Source organism: Gymnoscopelus braueri (genome assembly GCF_963280865.1).
Source record: "Gymnoscopelus braueri genome assembly, contig: SUPER_20_unloc_1, whole genome shotgun sequence".
Lineage (NCBI taxonomy): Eukaryota > Metazoa > Chordata > Actinopteri > Myctophiformes > Myctophidae > Gymnoscopelus > Gymnoscopelus braueri.
The window spans coordinates 3,337,582-3,365,409 of NW_027660990.1; the positions used below are offsets into that span (position 1 = coordinate 3,337,582).

Sequence of the window (27,828 nt, forward strand, 5' to 3'; positions counted from 1 at the left end):
GGGGTTAAAAACGTAAGTACCTTACTTACGTTACTAATAAAACCGGGGTTACATACGTAACCCTGGGTTATTATGACGTAAGCTGCATTAAGGTACTTACTATGGGACACATAAATGTCCCCCGGGGGAGCCCATGTTTAACCAACCCTACCCAAATGCTTGCCCAAGGCCGCAGGTCCTGCCCTCGGCAAGACCATGGCCCCCAGGCAACCCAGACCCTTCGGGTCAGGATGCAAAAGGATTTATGGCAAGACCTTGACAGACATAAGTCCTGTCCCTAGTCACCAGCCCGGACAGACCCTGTCTGACCGGCCCTGTCAACCGAATCGCCTCCACAATCCATCTGGACAGAGTCGGTCTAGCCACCGCCTTCCTCTGACCCCGGCCAAAGGAGACAACTCACGGCCGACCGCCGTCTTCTGACAGTAGAGCCTCAAGGCCCTTACTGGACAGAGACAGTGCAACCGTCTATCCTCTGCCGAAGCGAACGGCGGAGGATGGAAAGCCCCCAGTTCCACCGGGGCCCTGGCAACTGCGCCGGTCTTAGACACAAAGGTCAAGTTGGGTTTCAACAAAACCCTCTTGCCGTCGTCCGAAAAACACATGCAGTCCTCGCCCTGTGACAGAGAAACCAAGGCCTCCTCCTCCCAGACCATGCCTAGCTGGTTTAGAGAGGGCTTGGAAGTACAGCCAGGCAGGGAGAGAGAAACATGCCCCCAGGCATGACTCGCATTCCCTACCCTGAACCGACTGCTGCCTACAAGTAGGAGGAAACCACATGCCACCAGGCATGTCTGTGTTTACCTAACCTTGAAGGCTGAAAAGGCCATTCAGGCAGGGAGAGAGAACATGCCCCCAGGCATGCCTCGCATTCCCTGACCTGAACCGGCTGCTGCCTCCACGTAGGAGGAAACCACATGCCCCCAGGCATGTCTGCGTTTACCTCACTACGAAGGCCCTGGCAACTGCGCCGGTCTTAGACACAAACGTCAAGTTGGGTTTCAACAAAACCCTCTTGCCGTCGTCCGAAAACCACATGCAGTCCTCGCCCTGTGACAGAGAAACCAAGGCCTCCTCCTCCCAGACCATGCCTAGCTGGTTTAGAGAGGGCTTGGAAGGACAGCCAGGCAGGGAGAGAGAAACATGCCCCCAGGCATGACTCGCATTCCCTACCCTGAACCGACTGCTGCCTACAAGTAGGAGGAAACCACATGCCACCAGGCATGTCTGTGTTTACCTAACCTTGAAGGCTGAAAAGGCCATTCAGGCAGGGGGAGAGAACATGCCCCCAGGCATGCCTCGCATTCCCTGACCTGAACCGGCTGCTGCCTACACGTAGGAGGAAACCACATGCCCCCAGGCATGTCTGCGTTTACCTCACTACGAAGGCCGAGAAGGCCAGCCAGACAGGGAGAGAGAACATGCCCCCAGGCATGCCTCGCATTCCCTGACTTGAACCGGCTAATGCTCACCAGTAGGAAGAAACCACATGCCTTCAGGCATGTTTGTGTTCACCTAACTTGAGCCAGCAGCTACACCCAAGATCGTGCGCGCCATCTCAGATGCCGCCACGTCCAGGCTGTAGAAAGATGCAAAGGTCAAGGGAGACGACCAGTTAGCCGCAGAGCATATCTCCTGCATCGACACCCCTTTGTAGAGGGCCCAAGATGCAGCTACACCCCGAGTAGAGTGGGCCCTCAGTCCCAGCGGGACAGCGGCACCACTATTCACATATGCCAACCGAATCGCCTCCACGATCCATCTGGACAGAGTCGGTCTAGCCACCGCCTTCCTCTGTTACCTTATGGACTACTGTCATTCGTTTTCCGAGGCGATCTTCTCCGCCCGTGATTATCCACCTCCGCTATCGCGTCTGTGGATAATCACCCTGTCGGGCTTTAAATTTCAATGCTAATTTTTACAACTTTTCTGAAAAACTTATAGTCTGAGCTTTATCCTTAACATCTTTTAAAGACAGAGGGTCAATAGAGAACCATCAGTTTGAAGTAGAATGCTTCATTCGGATTTTGACTTCATTCTCTATCACAGATGCAAATCTATCACATATTTCCTAGCATTATAGGGGTGTGTACCTTCCCAAAAAAAAAATCACGATCATGATATGTTCACTACCGTTTTTCTACCAGCAAGTGGTCGTAGAGACCCGAAACTCTGCCTACCCAGCCCACCCCCCCCCCTGTTTATGGGTATGAGGAATCCATTGATAAAGACTAAAGGTCAATGCCACCACCAGAAGCGGGTCAAAATGCAATTGTCCCCCTAATATAATCATTTATTTGACCCTACCTCCCTAACACAAGGTCGCACAGACTTCGTGAGCTGCAGGCACACTTACAATTTCTAAGAAATGTTGTTTCTAGTCTTAGTATTTTTTTCCCTCTGAGATGTAATGGAAATATGGAAATACTAGTAAATGTACTTAGTTACTTTACACCATTGTACATCACTGCAACTAGAGGCCGCTACCCCCTGGGTCATAGAGTTATTTTAACAGGTCATCATAGATTGTGTCATAAAATAACTGTGTTCTACAAACAAATACATGAGCCAGGCATTGTTATTCATATAGATACAAAGAATCAACTGCCATAGCGTCACAATAATTTTAACCACTTAGCTTTGGCTATTAAAAAATAACAGTCTTCTTTCTCCACCTTGCAACTGTAGAGCAGCAGTTCTCAAACTCTCTCATGTCAAGGACCCCCAAATTGATATTTATATTTGCCCTCGGACCCCCATCTGAAAATGTGTTGTGCCAGGGACCCCCAGAAGCAAAGATTTGTATAAAAGAAAATTGCAAAAAAAAAAAAAAAAGGATTCAAAGATTTTCACAATTAAATGTTCAAGATTCTTTTTTTAAATAGCAGGTCATAGCGCGGCACAAAGTGACGTGCTGTGAGCTTGTATATCTGCTGTTTTTGAATAGCCAAAGTATCAAAGACTATCTGTTAAGATTTTTTTATGTGTGAATATTTTTTTTTAAATCAATCCATCAATCCATCAATCCATCAATCCATCAATCCATCAATCAACCAATCAGTAGACAGTATCACACCTGATAGCAGTCTTCTCCATGGCGTCGGGTGTGTCTACGCCAGGCAGTGGGTCGGTCAGGATGTCCTCAGGGCTGCGGGGGTCGATCAGGATGCCTCGCTGCTTGTCTCCGTCCTTGATGGCCACGCCCGCCGTGATGGCGTTCCACAATGCATTCTGGGACTGAGAGCCTGCACAGGAAATGATGTGAACGAAAGGAGGGGCTTCAGTCTAAATGTCTTGGTGAGCCACAAAATACTGCCTTATTGTTCCTAACAAAACATACATTACATTACATTACATTACAGTCATTTAGCAGACGCTTTTATCCAAAGCGACTTACAATAAGTGCATTCAACATAGGTAGGGAACGAAACCACTAATTCATTAGGGCCCGAGCACTTTGATAAAGACTCAGATTATTATTCCTCTTTGCACAAATTCGTCGCGTTTTTGAGAGCCTAAACTTACTCAAAACGTTGTGTAACTTCACACACACATCACACTTGGCGATGACTAAATACACTCCTCTGACATAAATATAGCAGCTACAGTAAAAAAAACCACATCTACAAGCATCTACACGAGTTCATCTATTGGGATATCTAAGAATTCCATGTCATTCCTTTCTATTCTTCTTATTGTTATTTTCGAGCTGCGTTCGCTTCCCGCGTTCGCGCGTCCTACTTGTATTGTATGAAAACCATTAAGATCAGTTAATGCTGTCAGGCTTTACGCAAAAGCAATTTGAATACTAGAAAAAGTGCTCCTCGGAGCACAGGTCTCCGCCAGGTCAGGTAGGTTATTGTGGCCTCCTCGTGGCGCTATAATAGGCCATTGTGAAAAGGGTGTCATTTCTTCTTAGCCCTTGCACGGCAATCGGACACTGCATTCATGATTTGAGACATTTTGTTCCAAAAATGTGTTTTGCTAAATTAGACCTGCTGGTGGCGCTATAACAGACCAATGTTAAAAGGGTGGCATTTGTTCCTCAACATAGTGTGAATATGCGTGCAAAGTTTGACCGCAATCGGACAGTGCGTTCATGATTTGCGGAATTTTGTTCAAAACAAGCCACTACTGCAAACTTTAGATGTCAATCTTAGCCAATGAGGATGGAATATGAAAAATCAAACACATCCGTCTTGATCACATGACTATGGAGATCATGTGTACCGATTTGTGTGGAATTTGGATAAAATTGGAAGGAGTAATATATATATATTTTTTACATAAGTCGGCCTCCTGGTGGCGCTATAAAAGGCAGATATGAAAAACAAAGGTTTCTCCTTGACCTCTAGGGAGTGCGCATAGAAAGTTTTACACAGATCGGTGCTGTTATAGGCCAGCGGACTCTCGTTAATGTTATATGCATCAAATGTTAACACCCAATGTTAAAAGGGTGGCATTTGTTCCTCAACATAGTGTGAATATGCGTGCAAAGTTTGACCGCAATCGGACAGTGCGTTCATGATTTGCAGAATTTTGTTCAAAACAAGCCACTACTGCAAACTTTAGATGTCAATCTTAGCCAATGAGGATGGAATATGAAAAATCAAACACATCCGTCTTGATCACATGACTATGGAGATCATGTGTACCGATTTGTTTGGAATTTGGAAGGAGTAATATTAAAAAAAATGTTTTACATAAGTCGGCCTCCTGGTGGCGCTATTAAAGGCAGATATGAAAAACAAAGGTTTTTCCTTAACCTCTAGGGAGTGCGCATAGAAAGTTTTACACAGATCAGTGCTGTTATAGACAGGAATCGGCCTGTTATAGCGCCACCATGAGGCTGATCTGAAAATGTTCAAGTGGCATTTCTTCCTCGGCATAGTGGAAATATGCGTGCAAAATTTCACGGAAATTGCATGCTGTGCTCATGATTTGAGGCATTTTGTTCAAAACGGAGCACTCCAGCAAACTTTGTAAGACATTTTAGCCAATCAGGATGGAATATGAAAAATCTGAAAGACACATTTCGTTTAATGACTATAGAGACACTGTATACCGATTTGCGTGATTTTTGGAGAAAATCTGTAGGAGTACTGTCAAAAAATATCTTTTGCACAAATCGGCCACCTGGTGGCGCTATAAAAGGCCCATGTGAAAAAATTGGGAATTTGGCATCCAGGGAGTGTGTGTGCACAGTTTCGCTGCGATCAAGCCAACGGTGCCGGAGATTAGCTGTTCACAGACGGACACACACGGACGGACGGACGGACGGACAGGGGGAAAAAACATACTCTCTCGCCATGCCTTTCGTCCTGGCGGAGACAAAAATGACTATTGGCACATGATTCATTGTAGTAGTGGTTTCTGTGTATGACTATGAAATGGGTCTGAATGATTTTGATTGAAAAGTTTTTAATACAAATAGTTCCAATGGCATCTAACTGTACACATGTGGTTGTAAGTATATGCTTATCGGTGTTGCGACGATGAGGGGGTCCTTGGAAAAATGTCTCCCCTCCAAGGGGTACCTGGACCATAACATTTTGAGAACCCCTGGTCTAAGTCCACAAACCAAGTTTTGTGTTGGTACCATGCTGCAAACTGGAGTTATGGCTGTTTAAAGCCCAGCCAATAGGAAGACAGAGGGGGGACCTTCCCACTGGTTAGCTTTGATATAACTACAACCAGTGTAGTGGGGCGGCGTGGCACGATATATCAGCCTAATCGTTCAATTTTGTGATTAAAGCGCCAAATTTGGCAGAAGTTTTGATTGATATATTGGGAACAAAACTGGATATTGGGCCATCATAAATTCTCACCCTGGTGAGAATTTGTGCCATTTTTCAATGGTTGATCAAATCTTTAGATCTAGGTTTTTAGGTTTTTGTCCTAGTAGGCCGAAATGTTGCTCAAGTATGTGAGTATGAAGGTGTGTGGGTGTGTTCATGTTAATTGCCTAAAAGGGGGCGTTGCAATGGGAGTGGCCTAGATAACAGCAAAATTTGGGAGAATTGTTCAAATGGTGATACAAGTGGGACATTTGGTACAAATCAACTTTGGAGATCATGCTTCGATTTAGGAAACCGGGCCACTCATAAATCAAAGATGGCAGCCATTTTTTTTCAAGATGGCCACCAAAAGACTGTATTTTAATTTCTGCATATCTTTACCTATTATTTGAGGTCAATTACCAAATCACCTATTAGCACGACCATAGTATGTTTTTGTACATTTTCAAACAGGAGTTACCATTTACAGTGACGGTGCCAGCGTGACGCCATTGGTTTCTACAGACCGTAAATGAAGCCGATTGTTCAGGAATTTCAAATCCGTCATCTTTCTATATCGCGTCATATCCTGCGCAACCGGAAAGAATGCTATTGGTTGGGTAGCTTGTCAATCAAATCATCCCGCCCCTCCTACAGCATACCCTACTTTATCATCAATTTAAAAATAATGGGACCATAATTTCCCAAAACGCATATCATGGTGATTGAAAGAAGACTTTAAACTAGCAACTGGAAGCATATAGTGTTTATGACAATGTTTATTAAGGTAAGAAAATCAAGTCTAAAGTTTGTCAAAAACCCACCCACTTGAATGGAGAAAAAAATCTTTCTGACATCAGCAGGGGTAAAACAGCGAACCTACTGGCCATTCATATGAACTTTTACTTCCTATATAGACTCTATTTCAAAGCAGGAAGCTGGGCCCTTGGAGCCTGCAGTACTCAAGCACGGCTTGAGTACTGGGAGCTGGTGTTAGGTGTGAAGATGAAGATAGAACAATGCTGTGTGGAGCTCAGGGAGGAGATAAGAAAGGCAGCCAGAGAGAAAGTAGGGAGGAGTACAAAGAGATGAGGGGTAAGGCAGAGAGAAAGGTGGTGAGGGTTAAGGAAAAGAGTATGCGTAGTTGTATGAAAGGTTGGACACCAAGGAGGGAGAAAAGGACCTGCACCTTTTGGCTTGACAGAGGCACTGAGATGGGAAGGATGAGCAACAGTTAAGGTGATAAAGGATGAATGGAAATGTTCTAGCAACCAAAGACAGTGTGTTGAGAAGATGTAAGGAGCACTTTGAGGAAACGGATGGAGGAAAGTGTCAGGAGTCATTTGTAACAGAAGTATACCAGTGAGAGGGAAGATGTATAAGACGGGAGGGGTACCAGCGATGATGCTGTACGGCTTGGAAACGGTGGCACTGACGAAAAGACAGGAGGTGGGGGTGGCAGAATTGAGGATGCTACGATTCTCATTAGGATTGACAAGGAAGGAAGGACATCATCAGAAATGATTAAATTAGAGGATCAGCCCAGGTGACAAGGTTTGGGGATAAAGCGAGAGAGGCAAGGTTGAGATGGTTTGGACATGTGAAAAGGAGGGATGAGGGGTACATTGGGAAAAGGATGCTGAAGATTTAGCTGCCAGGTAAGAGGAGAAGAGGAAGGCCAAAGCGGAGGTTTAAGGATGCGATGAGAGACGACATGCAGGTGGCTGGATTCACTGAGGAAGACACAGAACCAGATGGGATTTTTTTTTTGTACAGGTTCATTCATGAATTTTGTTTTGCTTTAATCCCTAAGTTTGACTGTGAGAAATCCTTAAAAACCCCTGGGGGTCCCCGAACCGCACTTTGAAAACCAATGATGGACCCCCTGGAAATCCATCAAGGACCCCTGGGGGCCCCAGACCGCACTTTGATAACCACTGGGACGGCTGGTCAATGAGAGGAGAGATTTCCATCTCTCCTCTCATTGACCAGCCGTCCCAGTGGTTTTGGCTGTGAGCTGGGTTATTTATTTATAGTAAGTATTTGTATTTATGTTAACAACTAATACTTATTTGTACTCTTTTAATGCACGTTTATCATGTCGATCAACAACACTACAAATTGTAGTGTAGTCAATCGGCTACTTTTCCCCATAGACCTGTTTAAAAGGGATGAACGCAGACGGCTATGTCCGAACAAATGGCCTCTAAAATGTACATGGTGTACTAGTAATCACACATTAACTGAATGTGTGGTATCTGAACAGTGTGCAATTTAAAACATATTAAGAAATTATACTAAAGTAAAAACAGATTCTTATTAGAACAAATATACTAAACACCATATATAAATGATAAGTTCTGTGTGTTGTAGACGGAGTCTGACTGTCTGCATTTTGGGCCATTCAGTGACCTGTTGTTTAGGAGACAGCCTAGCCTGGCTAGGTGTGAAGGATCTTCTATTGTTAAACTGGGAGACTTCACTCCCTTCCTCCAGGCACTTGCTAATCAGTACCATTTGCCAATGATCAAAGATCTCCTTAATCAACAGGTGGGGGCTCTCCCCCACCCCACAGTCTGTTATTGTAATGTCACCTACCTACAGTGAATAAAGAGAGTGTCTGTAAAATGATTAGACTAGTACTGGCCCACACGACGTAAGGCTGTGTGGAGTCAGGGCTCTGCCCTGGCTCTCTGGTTCTCTGTTATGCTGTTTGCTGTTTGATGCTGAATAAACACACTGAATGGAACCTGGTAACCTGACGTCTGTCTCTGCTTCTTCTCCTCTGCTTTATTACCACCAACGGGCCTGATAACACGCGGTCTAATGCCTCATCAGATACGACAAATACATGTAGAGTAGCCTGCAGTTAATGATTTGGGATGGAAAAAGACTAAGGTCCTCCTAGCTATTGAATTATTTCCCTGCAGATCATTTTGAGTGTGTGATATATCGCAAAAAGTAAAAGTGAAATACATTTTTTTTACTGTGAGTGGCCTGAGACATTGAGGTACAACATGTGCGATGTTTGTGTTAGTAAGATCAAAAACGTGGTTATAAGAGCGAGTTAAGAAATGGCAATTGATAAATAAATTATCAGCTACCCATGGTCAGTCCTCTTAGGGCAAGAAAGGGCCACTCAATCCGCTTCTTCGGAACTACTCTGCCGGGACTGAGGGAGAGGAGAGGCTCTGGCACGTGGAGGGACTAGGCTCTGTGGATGGCAGATATTTTATAAGGCTAAACAGCGCCCCCCGGTCCTCCTGGTGAAAAAATGTCATTGCCGTTTCTACAAGTCGATTGTGGCTGAAGGTGCTAAATCTGTTGCATAATTCACCCGCAGAGCAGATTCGAGCATTTGTAGAAACAAAATACAAACACGCTTAACTGATGGATTACACTTTTTTCAATGTCCCCTGCTCACTCAGTTCAGGTTTTGCAACAGACGTATCGCAAAATATGTAGCAATATCCGAGCGCAATAGTTTTACGAATTTGTGATGTGTGTATGCAGATTTGTGCTGTTGTAATGACTGATTTAAGTTTTAAGTGAGCGATTTGAAGTTGTACTGGAAAATGGGCTCAAGTAAAAAATTAAATACACGTGTATAGCTGGATTACAAGTATGCAACTTCGATTTGCACCTGTGAGTGTGTGCATTATTTCTGTGTCCTCATTATTTTTTTCCCCTTTGTGTGACTTCAGATTACGTGTGTGTGGATGACAGTTTACAGATTGCAAATTCCAACCTAAAACTGTTCGGATCGCATATTGCGAGTGCTCAAATCAATTTTAAAATCAATCTATTTGCTCATGAATAATGCAACATATCTATCTCCATAAATTGTTATAAAACAGAAAAATATATACTTCGTCCCGTAACACCATCAAGTCTAATGTAGACCTGTCACAATTATTTAAGATAATCGCAAATATGTTACATAATCGTCATAATTGTCATATACGTATACTTACTTTTTATTGGTACCCGGTACCTGCCGATTTGCATGTGGTTCCTACTTTGAACTGCGTTTCGGTTTCAGCAAATAGTCCTAATATGTTAGATCTCAGCATAGGGTCCGGGGACCCCCAGGGGTCCTTGACGGGGATTCCAGGGGGTCCCCACCTAAATGCACCTAAGGGTCTGTAACTCTGAGAGTGAGCACATGGAACCAAATGGAACCAAATGGACCCTTAGGGGTCTGTAATTCTGAGATTGTACAAATGGAACCAAACATACCCTTACTGGTCTGTACCTCTGAGATTGTACAAATGGAATCGAATGGTTTCATTTGAACACTCTCTGAGTTAAAACAAAACTTTTACAGTTGTAGATTGGGGTCCCAGTAATAAGAAGATAAGGGGTCCGTGGCCTAGTGCATCTCAAACTGGGGGTCCTAACATATCGTCTCTGTCGGGCGGAAACCTCCCTCCCACAAGCTGGAAATGCTCGGCGCAGATCTGCTACTTTTGATGCTTTTGTGTGACACTGTAGTATGATCAAGTAAGGCGTTAATTTACGAAAATAACTTTACATTAAAATACAGAGATGGGAAGTTTCTGCCCGACAGCAACGATATGAGTAATCCGAGGTAAGGTGTTCAAACTTACGCGTGAAGCGAGACCGCGTCCGTCGATTCCTCTCACCAGCCTCGTTGGCAACTGTGGAGAACGATAAACAACCAGCGAGTAGAGATTAATGCTTGAAAAGTCAAAAATGTGCAGATCTACAAGTTGTTGCACCCCCTATTGCTCTTTCCAACACTGATTAAGTTCATTATTGTCATCCTTAAGAAAATATAAATATCAAAAGTTCCTCAAACATTTTTTAACATTTACAAAAAAAGAAAAGAAAATGAACATGGGGTAGACCGGCTGTTTTTACTATTTTCATTTACTTTTTAAAAGGATCCCTGTCTAATAAGCCTTATATGCCTTGATACATTATAATTGCCCTCTATAACTAGAATAAAAAAAATTAAACACCTTGAATATTTTATCTATTTAGAAACAGTTAATCTTTTTCTCAAGAGGGACAATGTCCGTCGCAAGTTGATGATGTCATTTATCCATATGTGGTCCATCCTTATAGAATGTATGAAATGCGCAATGTGCAAATAAATTATAATTAAAATATTGATTTGATGCTCATATTAACCTATGAAGTTGTTTTTTATTTGCACATGCATTCCATAAATTCCATAGGGCTGGACCAGACGAGGACAAATGGCATCATTAACTTGCGACGGGCGTTGTCCCACTTGAGTAAAAGATGAACAATTTTTAAAACATTTAAGGTGTTTTTAATTTATATTTTTTGTTATAGAGGGTGATTATAATGTATTGAGGCAGGGGTTCTTAAACCTTTTTATGCCACGACCCCGTAAATGTTTTGGCGACCCAACACTTTATTTATAACATAACCGAGTTTAACTGCCAGAGTAATAGTGTAATAGTGTGACGCCACTGCCAGCGAAAACAAGCGATTTTACCAACCTTTGAAAAATCATGGAATATTTTCTGTGATCGCTGTCCTCATGGCAATCACCTCATTACACGCACGGGGGTCTCGTACTATAGTATAGGAGAAAAAAAACGGTCGAGGTAATCCGTTGCATAATTGTGGCCAGTTGAATGTGGCTTATTTTTGCCAAAAAACAACGGGAACGGAGATACAGTAAAGCATTTTCCCACAACGAATAGACAGGAAATAAACAAGTAAATTCCGGGTCTGTCGTCATCTGGCAGTGAAAGCATTATTAATAGGGTAGTGAACAGCGCCATATGGTGGAAAATCACTCAAAACTCGTGAGACTTGTCAGTGGCAGGCAAAGAGTTAATGCAGCTCTCGAATAATTGTTTAGACCAAACAGCATTTGCCCACCATGTGTTATTCCTCCATCGCAAAATGTTTGGAACGGGGGAGTCTGGTGCAACGCTCAGGTCCTGGACCTGGTGAGACGGAGGAGCCCGCCGGCCAGGAGGCCATCCACAGAGCCTAGTCCCTCCACGTGCCAGAGCCTCTCCTCTCCCTCAGTCCCGGCAGAGTAGTTCCGAAGAAGCGGATTGAGTGGCCCTTTCTTGCCCTAAGAGGACTGACCATGGGTAGCTACTGGGATGTAAGTCGGGGGGTTGATCAACCCCGGCTGGGACACCTGGGCGAGGGTGTATGTTGAGAGACCCGAAACACCCGTTGACCCCAGGCTACAACTCTGATGATATGTCTCAGGTGCATCCATGTGATGTTTTTTCTATATATATATACTGTATATATATATATATATATATATATATATATATATATATATATATATATATATATATACATATATAATGGTGAATGATATTTAGCAGTAATTATGTTCGGCTGGCTCTTAAAAGAGCTGTTTTAGTTTTTGCAACTCCAAGTGGGTAAAATGCATGGAACCAAATGTATCCGCAACTCGGTAAGGGTCCATTTGTACCCTCTCGGAGTTAAATGGAGGGGTCCTGTCACTGTGTTCATTTTATCTGTTGTAAGTGCGAGAATGCGAGCAAAGAATATTTTCCAATCGGCATTTTAGTTCACAAACTGCGTGTTATTTACAGATCACAATGTCGATGTGACTTTGCAGTGGGGGTGCTGCTCTCACAACTCGACCTGTAGTCCAACCCCAGCGTCCATTTTCTGGGGGGAACATTGGCCAAAAATGCAAGCTTGTAGTTTGGCTAATTTTGGCAAAGCAAGTGTAGACAGAATAGGTGGTCAAAGTACAGTTGTAACTCAAGTCCAGTTCTCTATGACTCTTTTAGGCCCCTTTTCCACCAAAATTTGGTTCTAGAACTGGTTCCGTTCTAGATTCTTGGAACCTTGGTGCTTTCACGGAACCGGCTGTGAACCGGCTTGCGTTTCCACCAGTTTTAAGCAGAACTATTGTAATTGAGGGCGGCATATCTGAATGGTTAGAGAGCCCACCTTGGGAGCAGGTGTACCCAGTTGCCCCAAGCTTGATTCCAGGCCTGGCCAGCAATGTGTCGAATATGAATGGTCGAAGTGTCCATTTCACTGGGGAAATTCAAGCAGTTTCCCTTTTCTTTTCTTTTTTCTATATGTATATTTTGTGCTTGCTTTTGCCATTGTTTATATTGCATCTGCATTGTCCAGTCTATCGCATAGTGACACGCCCACCTTGGTTCCCAGTTCAGGGCAAGAAAAAAACATTTGGTTCATGTTCCGAACCAACTTTTAGGGCTCTGAACCAATTCGTTTTCAGTGGAAACACTCTGAACTGGTTCAAAAATAGGCGGGGAAAAAAGTACGGAACCGGTTCAATCCTGGTGGAAAATGGGCCTCACTGGCTTCCCATCTCCTCCCGGACAGAACACAACATCTCCCTATTAAGCCATCAATGCATCCATGGTGAGTGATGCCCTACCTTAAAAGGATCCCTGGCTAATATGCCATATATGCCTTTTTACATTATAGCATTATTGCTCTCTATAACTAAAATAAAAGATACAATAAAAACTCCTTTAATATTGTATTTATTTTAGAAATAGTTCATCTTTTACTCAAGGGGGATGACGCCTGTTGTAAGTTGATGATGTAATTTATGTCCATGAATGGTTCAGCCCTATGGAGTATGGAATGCATGTGCTAAATAAAATACTATACCTAAGTTAATATGAGCACCAAAACAATTATTTCAACTATTTTAAATATGTTTTTTATTAGCACATGTATTTTATACATTCCATAGGGCCCAACCATACTGTATATGGACAGATGGGGAGACCCCTATTACTGAACAAACACCTTAGCAAAGCTTGTAGACTCATCAAGGACCAAGCCTTCCCAACCACAGACTGTTTCAGATGTTGCCGCATGGAAAACGGCTACGCAGTCTCAGAGCCACTGGCAACAGGACTGCTAAAAAGCTTCTTTCCCCGTTCAATCAGGCATATGAACAAACTGACAAGAAGTAGAGTTAACCAGGACAAAGGGAAACGCTAATTCCCCCCCCCCCTGCTTACACCTCTCCCCTCTCCTGTCCTTTTCTTGCACTCTACTTGAACTGTTCCTACCGAATCTGCTGTATATAGAAGATACTGTGAAGTTGTTTGCATAAAGTTAGGTGGCAGCTACTGAAAAAATGCTGTTGGTATATATAATATACCAAGATCATATGCAGGTGTACATACGCTGATGTTCTCTTTTTTGGGGCTCTTTTTTGCACTCTCTTTCTCTTTATTAAATCGGTTTTATTAGTATTATTGTTATTATTATTACCTATGCTGCTGCATTGTCTGAAGAAAGCCGAACAGAAATATGTTTTACTCTTATGTACCTGTACACAAGCTGTAACAATAAAGCAAAACCTTGAGCCTAATGCATGTATGCCTCCTATCTAATGAAGCAGGAGGTCTTTCCACAATTAAAACTAGAAAAGGTGCTCGGAGCACAGGTCTCCGCCAGGTCAGGTAGGTTATTGTGGCCTCCTGGTGGCACTATAATAGGCCAATTAGAAAAGGGTGCCATTTCCTCTTAGGCCTTTCATGGCAATCGGACACTGCAATCAGTGGCGGAGCGTCCGGGGAGGCCAGGGAGGCGGCCGCCTCCCGGCCCGCGACCCTCACGGGCCTGTGCCGTCAGATAATAAATCGGTAAAATCAGGCAAAAATAAGAATTAAACAACATAACCCTAACCTAACCCTAGAACCGAAATAAAGTGACAAAAAGCCCCCCAAAAAGTGACCGAATCCGCCGAAAACCCGAAAAAAAAATCGTGCGTGCGCGCGCGCGTGGGTGCGCAGGGGGGGCCTGATCACTGTGCTGTGCCTCCCGGCCCGGCTTTCAGTTGTTCCGCCACTGACTGCAATCATGATTTGAGGCATTTTGTTCCAAAAATGTGTTTTGCTAAATTAGACCTGCTGGTGGCGCTATAACAGGCCAATGTGAAAAGGGTGTCATTTCTTCCTCGGCCTAGTGGGAATATGCGTGCAAAATTTCACGGAAATTGCACGCTGTGTTCATGATTTGAGGCATTTTGTTCAAAACGGACCTGTCCTGCAAACTTTGGAAACCAATGTTAGCCAATTAGGGTGGAATATGAAAAATCAGACAGATCTGTGTTGATCACATGACTATAGAGCTACTGTGTACCAATTTGCGTGATTGTTGGACAGAATCTGTAGGAGTAATATAAAAAATGTGTTTGCACACATCGGCCTCCTGGTGGCGCTCTAAGAGGCAGATGTGAAAAATGTTGAGCAATGGTTTTTCCTTGGCCTCTAGGGAGTGTGCATGCAAAGTTTCACGCAGATCGGTGCAGTTATACAGTGGTAGCCAGTTGAGATCATCACATTGGGTACCCACTAGATCAGTACCTCTCAGGTACCCATCAAAGCCACACCCCTCTGGGGGGGTGGTTTTGCCTTGGAGGGAGGAGTTTAGCATTATTTTTTTTCCCACCGTGCAATACAGTAAGTGGACAGTAGATGGCAGGGCCGAGCAACTATTGGTTGCCTAGTCTACTTGCTTCTACTGTAGAAGCCTACTATAGCAGTAATTATACTTTAAATAGTGTAATTTCTATGAGGTGTCCATAACACCATACAGACAATTTATGCTATTCTAAACCAAGTCCTATTTGCACTGCATTTTTTCTTGTTAAAGAGACAAACACGTGTGTGTAAAGGGTTTACACACACATTTCAATTTGTATTTAAAGTGAAATATCCCTTTAACTATATTCTACAGTTTAACCCAGTGATTCTCAACCTTTTTCATTTCAATTTCATTACAGTATGTATTTCATATCTATTGCTTTATTTAGGCATTTTGTATCACAATATATATATTTTCTTTTAATAAGGGTAATAATAATAATAATAATAATAATAATAATAATAATAATATCTATCTATAGGCATCTCACTTCAGCTGAAACAGTGAAGTGTTACTTGAGTAAAAGTACAAAAGTATTGGCATTAAAATATACTTAAAGTACCAAAAGTAAAAGTACTAAAATGTTTGAAAATAGTCAATCTACAAGCTTGTAGATTGGCTATTTTCAAATGGTATAAAATAGGGCTAAAGTGGTTAATGTTTATGTTTTATAATATAATCATTTATATCTGCAAAGTAACTAAAGTTTTCAAACAATTGTAGTGGAGTAAAAGTACAATATTTGAACTCTGATCTCACTCTTGGAAGTCAGTCTCACTAGGATAAGGATAATTCCTTTCAACAGGTCGTTCATGAAAGTCCTTGCGGTCTTGTTTCCAATGAGAACCTGTGAGCAATTGGGGTTAAGAGTCTTGCTCAGGGACAAATTTCATATCATCGGCGCATATGCTGGGATAGCCTGGAATCGAACTTGGGGCAACCAGGGCCTCTGGTTCCCTAGGCGGGCTCACTAACCACTCAGCTATGGCCGCCCCTGACCGACCACTAACCACTGCACTAGTGGTGTGTGTGTGTGTGTGTGTGTGTGTGTGTGTGTGTGTGTGTGTGTGTGTGTGTGTGTGTGTGTGTGTGTGTGTGTGTGTGTGTGTGTGTGTGTGTGTGTGTGTGTGTGTGTGTGTGTGTGTGTGTGTTCTTTGGCTATTCAAAAATAGCAACTCAAACTACAAGCTCATAGCGTGCCACACTATGACTTTTTGAAAAAGAATCTGAAAATGTATGCAAATCTTTTAATCTATATACACATTATAAAATCAAATTTTTGCTTTTGGGGGTCCCTGGAACAAGATATATTGAGTCTTTGACTGTGAGGTGGGTGTCGTTAGCCCGCCAGACAGCCAATACACTATGCATTCAGCAGAGGGACCCTCGCCTATAGTGATGCAAATGTCTTCATGGGCATGGGATGCCAGGGTTGGGGGCCAGGGTTGGGGGTTGGGGGTACTTTATTTTCCAAGGAAGGCTAGATTTTCCAGCGTAAGACAACGATTGTAATTTAGCCTTCTTTAGCTTTTGCAAAGTAGAAATACTCTGTTACAAGTAAAAATCAGAAAATAAAAATAAATACTTGAGTTAAAGTACAAAAGTATTGGTATCAAAATGTACTTGTAAAATGTACCAAAAGTAGAAAGTAGGCCGAAACTAGCAGATCTACAAGCTCACTATGTGTTGCATCGCAACGCATTGTGAGCTTGTACTGTAGATCGGCTATTTTCAAATGGCTGAAACGTATATAGGGCTGAAGTGGTTCATGTATGTTTTGTGATAATAATAAAAATCACTAGGAAAGCATCCGAATGGAGTCGGAACACGTTCTGTAGGACACTCTGTTTCAGCCATTATTCTTCAAAGAACTCTACAGAATGGGAAAACAGTGCGTGTGTGTGTGTGTGTGTGTGTGTGTGTGTGTGTGTGTGTGTGTGTGTGTGTGTGTGTGTGTGTGTGTGTGTGTGTGTGTGTGTGTGTGTGTGTGTGTGTGTGTGTGTGTCTGTCTCTCTCTCTCTCTCTCTCTCTTCTAACAATCGAATAATAAAGTAAAAATCGCCCCTCTCTCTCTGTCTTCTTGTTTTTCTCTCACTGTATCTCTGTATTTCTCTCTCACACAGACATAGCTGTAATATATATGCAGATGTACAGCTCACAACATGCCACTTCGTGTCACGATGCAAGCTTGTACATCTGCTATTTTTTGTTGTGTAGGAAAGTAACTAAGTACATTTAAGCAAGTACTGTGCTTAAGTACAATTTTGAGGTTATACTAGTTACGTTGTAGATTTAGATTACTTGTAGAGCTTGTAGATCTGATATTTTCAAAAGATTTGTATACATTTTATACATTTGAAAAGTTGTGAAATGGGACATTCTACATAATGAGTACTTTCTACTTTTGGTACTTTAAGTACATTTTGATACCAATACTTTTGTACTTTACTCAATCACATTTTTATTTCCTCACTTTTACTTGTAACGGAGTATTTCTACTTTGCAAAAGCTAAAAAAGGCTAAATTAAAGTTATCGCCTAATGTTGGAATCAAACCCCGACCATTAGACTGCGAGTCCACGGCCTGGACCATCAGGCCATTGAGAACGCACTCTCAAAAGGTGAAAGATCCACGATTCTATCTTGTACATCTGCCATTTTTTATTGTGTAGGAAAGTAACTAAGTACATTTACGCAAGTACTGTGCTTAAGTACAATAATTATTTTGAGGTACTTTTACTTTACTGGAGTATTTAATACTTTTACTTCTACTCCACTACATCTCAGAGGAAAATATTGTACTTTTACTCCACTACAATTAAATGAAAACTTTTGGTTACTACTAGTTACTTTGTAGATTTTGATTACAATTACAAAACACACAAACCACTTCAGCCCTAAATATATTTCAGCCGATTGAAAATAGCAGATCTACAAGCTCACAGTGAGTTTGTAGATTGTAGATAAATGTGGAAGGAGATATAGTCACTGTGATGCTGCTCAGTGTGAACGCGCCACCCTGTGGCTGAATGGCCACACTACATGTTGAAATTAGATACAATACATCTGGGGGGCGTGTCTGAGAATCTGGGGGTGTGGCCGAAAAAGGTACCTGTGGGTGAAAAAGGTACTGTTTTGAAAATGGTGAAGAAACCAACTGGCTACCACTGTAGGTTGTAGAGGGGTGAGGGACAGGGTGAGAGGCATGGTGATAGGGGCCTCCTACATTCCCTCTCGTTGGCTCCAACCGCTGCCAATCTAAGGACTGCAGAGAGGCTACACCCACCTGGGCCAGGTGGAAATCAAGGAAGGAGAAATGTTTGATGGCAGTGTGTGTGTAGAGCAGGAGGAGAGCAGGAGTGCTCTACGGACGGAGAGGATATAGTTTATTTCCCAGAGAGGGACAGAGACTTTTAGTTGTGTTTTCCTGAACTGTTTTATTTAATAAATGCCCTGGCCACTTGCCAGTGGGGAATTCCACAACCTGTGTTTGTGCATGTCATTACACCCACCCACTGACACAGTCCGAGCCTGTTACACTGGTGGAGAATCCGGGCAGAGAGCAGGTGTGTAGTGACAGCACAATAGTTCGACAGAATGGAAGCGCTGTTGCAGGAGTTGGTGAGGATCTCTGGAGAGCAGCAAGTCATGTCCCGGGAGATGCTTGCTGAACAACAGAGGCAAAATGTCCTCCTCCATGCTGAGGTCCAGAGGATGATGAGCACTGCAACACTGGCCCCTCCAACTTCTCAGCCCGCCACAAACCAGCCCAACCAACCTAACCCCAGTCGGTTCCTTCCGAAGATGACGGACAGCGATGACGTGGAGGCCTATTTGGTGTCCTTTGAACGTACTGCCACGCGAGAGGCCTGGCCAGAGGCTGGGTGGGCGGACCTGGTAGGCCCATTCCTCACCGGGCCTGCACAGCAGGCTTTCCTAGACCTTACCCCGGAACAAGCAAAAGACTATAAAGTTCTAAAGAAGGAAATATTGGCCAGGTATGGCTTCAGTCTCCACGCTAGAGCCCAGAGGTTCTACGAGTGGAAATACAACACTGAGGCATCGCCCAGAGCCCAGCTGTACGACCTCGCTAGGGCCTGGCTCACCCATGAGGCAGAGAAGTTGAGCTTCCTGGAAAGAGTGATCATGGATAAGTTCATCAGAGCGCTGCCCTACGACGCGAAGAAAATGGTGAGCCAGGGAAATCCTGTGAGTATTGATGAACTTGTGAACCTGGTTGAAAGTCATCAAGTCACAGCGGGAATGTTGAAAGCCGGTAGGATGGACCGCCCCGAAAGCTCCCGGCCAAAGAGAGCCACAGAGAAGCCCGCCCCAGAGGGAAGGGGGCCGCAACAAGGAGAAGATGTGGTACGACGCAAACGTCAACCATTTGTGGCTGACAGAAGGAGGTGCTTTGAATGTGGGGAGATCGGCCATCTCGCCTGGGATTGTCCCTCTAGGGATGAAGAGATGCCCACGGAGGTGTCCTCCGGGAGGCCTTGCCACATGCAATACTCCTGCTGGGTGAAGGATGAAAATTATTTTCGCCTGGTTCCAGTCCAGGTGAATGGTATAGAGACAGAGGCGTTGGTGGACTCCGGAAGCATGGTGTCCCTCATCCAACCTCACCTACTTAACCGTCCGCATACAGGGAAGCCATTGCCGGTGTCCTGTGTACACGGCGACACCAAAGAGTATCCAACGGAGGTCATACATCTCACCACAAGACAGGGCCGCTGCACCATGAGAGTGGGTGTGGTCCCCCATCTTCCTGTACCGGTCCTAATAGGCCATGACTGTCCCTTGTATTCAAAGCTGAGAGAGAGGAAGAAGGTGAGTGGGAAAAAACACTTTTGTCCAACAAAATCAAACTGCAGAACTAAGTTAACCCCCTCCCAGCCTTCTTCCCCAAAGGACCGGACCAAGCTCGGCTGTGTCGCCCCGGGTGGGGATGAAAGCAGCTCAGCAGAGCCGACGTCAGATGATGACCTAGAGAACCCTTTCCGTGCCTTCCCAGCTAGCCATAGCTCAGATGAGGCCGAGGGTGGAGAGTTACTGCTGCCAAGTCTCAGGGGACAATTTGGTACAGCTCAGCTGGAAGACCCAAACCTGATGCACGCTCGCAGCAATGTCACAGAGATCGAGGGGAAAGAAGCCCCCGGGGTGAGTGAACTGACATATCCCCGATTTATGATAAAAAATAAACTGCTGTATTACGGGCGCCAGGTTAACGGTCAGATCCAAGAACTATTGGTGGTGCCTAGACCGTATATCCCCACTGTTTTGCACCTAGCTCACAGTCATGTCCTAGGCGCTCATCTACGGGTGGAGAAGACGAAGGAGAGGATTGCAATGAGATTCCATTGGCCTGGTATGGTAAGAGCAGTAGAAGACTACTGCCGCACTTGCCCTGAATGCCAGAGGGTGGCGCCAAAGCCCCATTTCCGAAATCCCCTGGTTCCCCTCCCCATTATTGATGTCCCCTTTGACAGGATTGGGATGGACCTTGTGGGGCCCTTGGTCAAATCCACAAAGGGGTATAGGTATATTCTGGTTATTGTTGATTATGCCACCAGGTATCCAGAGGCCATCCCACTGAGAACGATGGCGTCCAAAGGGATTGCTCGAGAACTATTCCAACTGTTAAGCCGAGTGGGAATATCCAAAGAGATCCTGACGGACCAGGGGACCCCCTTCATGTCGAAAATCATGAAAGATCTGTGCAAGCTGCTTCAGGTAAAACAACTCCGCACCTCTGTTTACCATCCGCAGACCGATGGCTTAGTGGAAAGGTTTAATAAAACATTGAAGGACATGTTAAAGAGGGTTATGGACAGAGATGGCAAGAACTGGGACCAGCTGCTACCCTTACTAATGTTTTCAATCAGAGAAGTCCCTCAGGACTCCACAGGATTCAGCCCCTTTGAACTCCTGTATGGGAGGACACCCCGTGGCTTGCTGGACATTGCTAAGGAGACGTGGGAGGAGCAACCCAGCCCTCACCGCAGCCTGGTGGAACATGTAGAGACACTGAGGGACCGTATGAAGGTGTTGTGGCCGCTGGTGAGAGAACACATGGCTCAAGCGCAAGAAGCACAGAGTAAGGTCTACAACAGAGGGGCACAAACCAGAGAATTCCAGGTGGGCGATAAGGTGCTGGTGCTGGTGCCCACCACAGAGCACAAGTTTCTAGCCACCTGGCAAGGACCATATGAGGTCATAGAAAAGGTGGGGCCAGTGAACTATAAAGTCAGCCAGCCTGGCCGTCGAAAGAAGGCACAAATTTATCATGTGAATTTGTTAACTCTTTGACTGCGGACGACGCGATAACGCGTCAAGTGCTACTTTGTCCAGTTGGCCGTCGACGCGCTCGACGCGCTGGACGCGCGTTCATTGTTTAATCTCTGATTGCGCTATGCTGCTTAATATTCAATGTTATTCTCGAGTTCCACTTACTTCACGGACATCTGCATCCGGTTTCATGACCTGGATTCCGTTTCCGGTTTTTGATTCTTTTCCCCAGTCATTTTCGTCCAAAATAGGTAAATAAACGGTCTTTCACACGGTATGACGGACAAACGGACAGTTTCTCTTCTATAATCTATGGTCTGGGTGACGATCAGTCATCGCCGTCGTGTATCACGACGGCATTTTGGCGATCAAAACAATCTGGGACGACGTCACTTCCGTTTTCATGTTTTTCCCTGTCTAATCTACCAAGAAGGCTGAGAGAGACCCAACGATCTGATCAAGCAGTCATGTGCTGCACTCTAGTGGCGGATTTGTGCTGGGTCTTTACATTATGTCCCCTTAAATTATTTTCATGAGAAAAATTCAAAATATAAAAATAAAAAAACACGAAAATTGCTGGCACTGGGGGAGTACTTTATGAAAATACTCTGGCAGTCAAAGAGTTAAAGAGGTGGCATGCTAGAGAGGCTTTGATGTCTGTGTCCCCGCAAATGTCTTTGATCCCCCCTGCAGGAAATACGGTCGAAGAGGTGACCTATGGCCCAGGACTCTCTAAAACCCAGACCCAACAAATGAAAGAGTTGGTGCAACAAAACACAGATGTCTTCTCCTCTAAACCAGGCCGCACTAAGGCCATAAAACACCATATCTGGACAGATCCCGGCAAAAAGGTAAAAATTAGACCCTACAGAATCCCAGAAGCCAGACGGGCTGTTATTGAGGAGGAGGTCCAGAAGATGTTGAAAATGGGCGTCATAGAGGAGTCATTCAGTGAGTGGGCCAGCCCGGTGGTCCTGGTACCCAAGCCTGATTCCACGAAAAGGTTTTGCAATGATTTTAGGAAATTAAATGACATTTCAAAGTTTGATGCATATCCTATGCCCAGGGTAGATGAACTCATCGACCGCCTCGGAGATGCCCGGTACATCAGCACTCTGGACCTCACCAAAGGGTACTGGCAGGTGCCCCTGGCAGCAGACTCAAAGGAGAAGACAGCGTTCACAGCGCCCTCTGGACTCTACCACTACACCGTTCTGCCTTTTGGTCTGCACGGGGCCCCTGCCACATTCCAGAGACTGATGGACAGAGTTCTGAAACCCCACCGTGAGTATGCCGCAGCGTATTTGGATGATGTGGTCATACAGAGCATGACCTGGGAGGACCATCTCCTACGGCTCAGAGCAGTGGTGGAGGCCCTTCGTCAAGCCGGCCTGACAGCCAACCCAAAAAAGTGTAAGCTGGGCCTGGAAGACGCAGAGTACCTTGGTTTCACAATAGGACGAGGGAATGTGAAACCACAGGAACGCAAAGTCCAGGCAATCCAAGAGTGGCCCCGACCAGTGAACAAGGCCCAGGTAAAAAGTTTCTTGGGTCTTGCATCGTATTATTCTCGCTTTATTTTTAATTACTCCACAATAGCTGCCCCCCTGTCAGACCTGACGAAGAAGGCCCTGCCTCACATGGTGACTTGGACGGAGGAAACAGAAAGGTCCTTTCAACGCCTGAAGGAGGCCCTCTGCACACAGCCAGTCCTGATGACCCCGGATTTCAGCAAGGAGTTTGTTGTGCAGACTGATGCCTCTGAGGTGGGGATCGGGGCAGTGCTTGCACAGGGGTTTCAAGGTGAGGAGCACCCCATACTCTATATCAGCAGGAAACTGGACCCCCGGGAAAAGGCATATGCCACGGTGGAAAAAGAAGGGCTGGCGATTAAGTGGGCACTAGACCACCTCCAATACTACCTACTGGGACGCAGGTTCACGCTGGTAACTGACCATGCGCCGTATGGATGGCAAAGAAAAAGGACACTAACGCCAGGGTAGCTAGATGGTTTCTCACTCTACAAGATTTTGACTTTTCTGTCATTCACAGGTCTGGAGCCAAGCATGGTAATGCGGATGCCCTGTCCCGGAGAGACGCCCTCTGGACATCGGTCGCCCCTCCAACTGGGCGCACACTGGGAGGGGGGGTGTGTAGAGGGGTGAGGGACAGGGTGAGAGGCATGGTGATAGGGGCCTCCTACATTCCCTCTCGTTGGCTCCAACCGCTGCCAATCTAAGGACTGCAGAGAGGCTACACCCACCTGGGCCAGGTGGAAATCAAGGAAGGAGAAATGTTTGATGGCAGTGTGTGTGTAGAGCAGGAGGAGAGCAGGAGTGCTCTACGGACGGAGAGGATATAGTTTATTTCCCAGAGAGGGACAGAGACTTTTAGTTGTGTTTTCCTGAACTGTTTTATTTAATAAATGCCCTGGCCACTTGCCAGTGGGGAATTCCATAACCTGTGTTTGTGCATGTCATTACACCCACAAACGCTCTCTGACACAGTCCGAGCCTGTTACAAGGTAAAAACGCGAAATGGCCTGTTATAGCGCCACCATGAGGCTGATTTGAACATTTTCAAGTGGCATTTCTTCCTCGGCCTAGTGGGAATGTAGCCTGGTAAACCATCCCCCTTCCGGAAATCTCACTTATTTTTTGAGGCACGGAATTTACTTTTAAGATATCGTTCGTATAGAATTTAGTTGTTTAACTTCATATATGTGGTCAATTAATCATGACAGAGCCTATTTAAAAATACAAATTCTGAGAACCGGCAGGGGCGAGCAGTGACACGCATCTATCCGTATAAAACAACCTATTTTCAGCATGGCCCTTTCAAAAGTCTGCTTGCATCACGTTGCTCTGGTGGTGCTGTAACGAACTGCTGATTGGCTGAAGGGGTTGTCAGTCAATGGTATTACTACCGCCCAGCTCCAGCCCACAGCCAAATTGCCCATACAGGTCTGCAGGTCAGACCAATTCCTGGAATCAAATGCAAATTGGATTTCCGGAAGGGGGATGGTTTACCCGGCTAGTGGGAATGTGCGTGCAAAATTGCGCGGAAATTACATGCTGCGTTCATGATTTGAAGCATTGTGTTCAAAACAAACCAATCCTGCAAACTTTGGAAGCCAATCTTAGGCAATCAGGATGGAATATGGAAAATCGGACAGATCCGTGCTGATCACATGACTATAGAGATACTGTGTACCGATTTGTGTGATGTTTGGACACAATCTGTAGGAGTAATATCCAAAATGTGTTTTGCACAAATCGGCCTCCTTGTGGCGCTATAACAGGCCAATCTGAAAAATTGGCAGAGGTTCTGAAATGGCATCAAGGGAGTGTGTGTGCACAGTTTCGCAGTGACCGGGCCAACGGTGCTGGAGATTAGCTGCTCACAGACAGACGGACGGACGGACAGACAGGGTGCAAAACATAGTTTTGGCCATGCCTTTCGGCCTGGCGGAGACAATATTCATAACTCTCTGAAATTCTCAAACGATTTTCATGCGGTTCATGCAAACAAGACCATACTCTGTATCATGGGTCCTTTTGCTCCGCCACTCGTCCACTCTGTAATGATCTCCCTGACCACCTGAGAGCACTTGTTCTGTTGATATTATTATTATATATATTCTTCTTCTTCTTCTTCTTCTTCTTCTTCTTCTTCTTCTTCTTCTTCTTTATTTTATTTTGTATTATTTTGTATTATTATTATTATTTTCTTATTAGCTTTGGCATGTTTTACACTATAATTTTACCCTGATTGTAGCACTTTGAGATTTGTTTCAAATGTAAGGTGCATTATAAATTCAATGTATTTTATAAATAATATTATTATTATTATTATTAAATCATTTGGCATTTGGCCAGAGGCCATATAGCGATTTGGCAGGCAAAGGTTTAGGGAACACTGGCTGGAACACTCAGGATGTTTATTGAACTTTTTTGGGGTGTGAGTGTGTTTTTTTTGATTGATTGAATATTTTATTAGGCAAAAAATGTAAAACAGCACAGTTACATTTTAAAATACTTTGTCTAACAGGTCCGTTCATAAAAGTCCTTGCGGACTTGTTTCCAATGAGGGCCTTGGTATTTAATTCATAGGCATATATAGTGGCACCACAGTTCAAATATCATTACAAAATAAACAGCCAAAAACAATATATAACACTATGTACAACAAAAAAAATTAAAAAGAGGGGAAAGAAATATGTACAAGAACAGGGGGGGGGTGTGTGTGTGTGTGTGATGATAAATCAGTGGCAGTAATCAGCAAGTGACAATGGCTTTTTCCATGTGTGTGTTGACATCATGGAGGTGTGATCGCACGCACGCACGCACGCACGCACGCGTGTGTGTGTGTGTGTGTGTGTGTGTGTTTTCCAGCCTGTTGCTATTGGTACCCGAGAACCCTATGGAGACCTCATTACAGCACACAAACACACACACACACACACACACACACACACACACACACACACACACACACACACACACACACACACACACACACACACACACACACACACACACACACACACACACACGATGATGTCACAACTAACACTAATGGTCCCGATGGTGACTGTCATCAAGCACCCTACACAGACACACACACAGCATTTTGTTGTTTGATGAACCCGTATACCTTATCCATATTTATTGTATATTTGTATTTTTGGATACATTCACTACACTATATCTTAAAGACAAATGTTGTCATTTTGACCACAACATTTCTAGGACGGGGGAATTCAGATATAGTGAAAATAACAGATTGAAAAGCTAACATTTTCAGATCAGCAGTGAAGGAAGAAGTACTTAATTTGTTTACGTTTACAGTAAGTGAAAGTATCACAATGTAGAAATACTATGTTACAAGAAACATAAATACACATTTACTTGAGTAAAAGTACAAAAAATGTACTTAAAAAAGGAAACAAAGTCATTATGCAGAATGTCACTTGTCACATTTTCTAAATGTATATAACAGGTCAAATTGGAAATACTCAAGTAAAGTAAAAAATAATACCTCAATACTGTACTTAAGTACAGTACTTGAATACATGTACTTAGTTACTTTACACCACTGAAAAGAAGCAGTATAGACCATATTCACACGGCGGCCATATTGGAATTTAACATTGAAAGTGCCGCCACCCGGGGTGGCTACTTTCATTGACTTCATAGAAACATGGCCGCCGTGTGAATATGGTCTATGGGGGTGAAAGCTTGATAAATGAAGGGCCAATGCAGCTGTCATTTTTTACATTTTGACCTTTGTGTTATTCAGTGGTGGAAAGCAACTAAGTACATTTACTCAAGTACTGAACTTAAGATCAATTTTGAGAGGTATTTTTCAATTTTCAATACTTTTACTTCTACCCCACCTATTTTATTCCACTTCAATTAAAACATTAGTTACTAGTTACTCTGTCAGCTGCAGACGTTTGAGAGTCCCACTCAGTTTCTTCTATGCAACGGTAGAGTCTGCTCTCCTATATGGCAGTGAATGCTGGACCCTGAAGCCAACCCTGGAGAAGTCTCTAGACGGGTGCTATACCAGAATGCTGCGTGCAGTACGTAACATCAGCAAGAGTGCACATGTTACCAACAAGAATCTGTATGAGGGAATACCAATGGTGAGCAAGAAAATAAGAGCCAGCAGAATGAGCCTAGCAGGACACTGATAGACAAAGACATCAAGAGCTGCCAGCCAGCAATTTGAACCAACACACGGGCATCGGTCACGAGGCCGTCACACATTAACATACGTGGAGGTACTCAAGAAAGATGCAGGAGCGCAAAGCACCAACGAGCTGGCCAGATGTATGAAGTACCGGGATGACTCGAAGCGACAATGGAGGGCTCATCTGAGGACAACCTAGAGATATCAGCGAGTTCAGCATAGAGGACGTTGCAGTAGTCCAGCATTGAGAAGATTAGCATGAGAACAACTCTCAACAGGTCACTGGAAGAGACGAAGGCTTGATCCTTGCGATGGTGCACTATTCATTGTACCACTGATGTCACTTGTCTGCCAGATTTGAGCTCTGAATCGAGAATAATAAGTAATTTTCAAAAAGGTTTTTGATGTGGGGTTTGTCCAAGGGGGACAAATTTCCCATGTTACTGGTGATCCGGCAGACTATGTTGGCGGACCCACAGAGGACAATCTCACAAATCTTGTATGGGTGTCTCTGGTCCTATTCATTTGGGGGTCCTTGACAAGAAAATGTTTGAGGAGCACTGGTTTCGAGAGCCTGAGAAGATGGGAAGAGAACGCGACCTTTAACAACCCTGCACAACGTCCTATGACGCAATGCA

At 44.3% G+C, this 27,828-nt stretch overlaps 1 protein-coding gene across 1 annotated transcript in view; it reads right to left on the minus strand.

Annotated features, from left to right (window-relative positions):
• LOC308076661 (dual specificity calcium/calmodulin-dependent 3',5'-cyclic nucleotide phosphodiesterase 1A-like) overlaps positions 1–27,828 on the minus strand; it is a gene marked incomplete at both ends in the record, with an annotated part of 260,076 nt that overhangs the window by 227,567 nt on the left and 4,681 nt on the right. The window contains 2 exons of the mRNA XM_080457370.1: positions 3,077–3,245; positions 10,388–10,438. Coding sequence (XP_080313496.1) covers positions 3,077–3,245; positions 10,388–10,438 — 220 coding nt within the window. The remainder of the gene's footprint in view (positions 1–3,076; positions 3,246–10,387; positions 10,439–27,828) is intronic.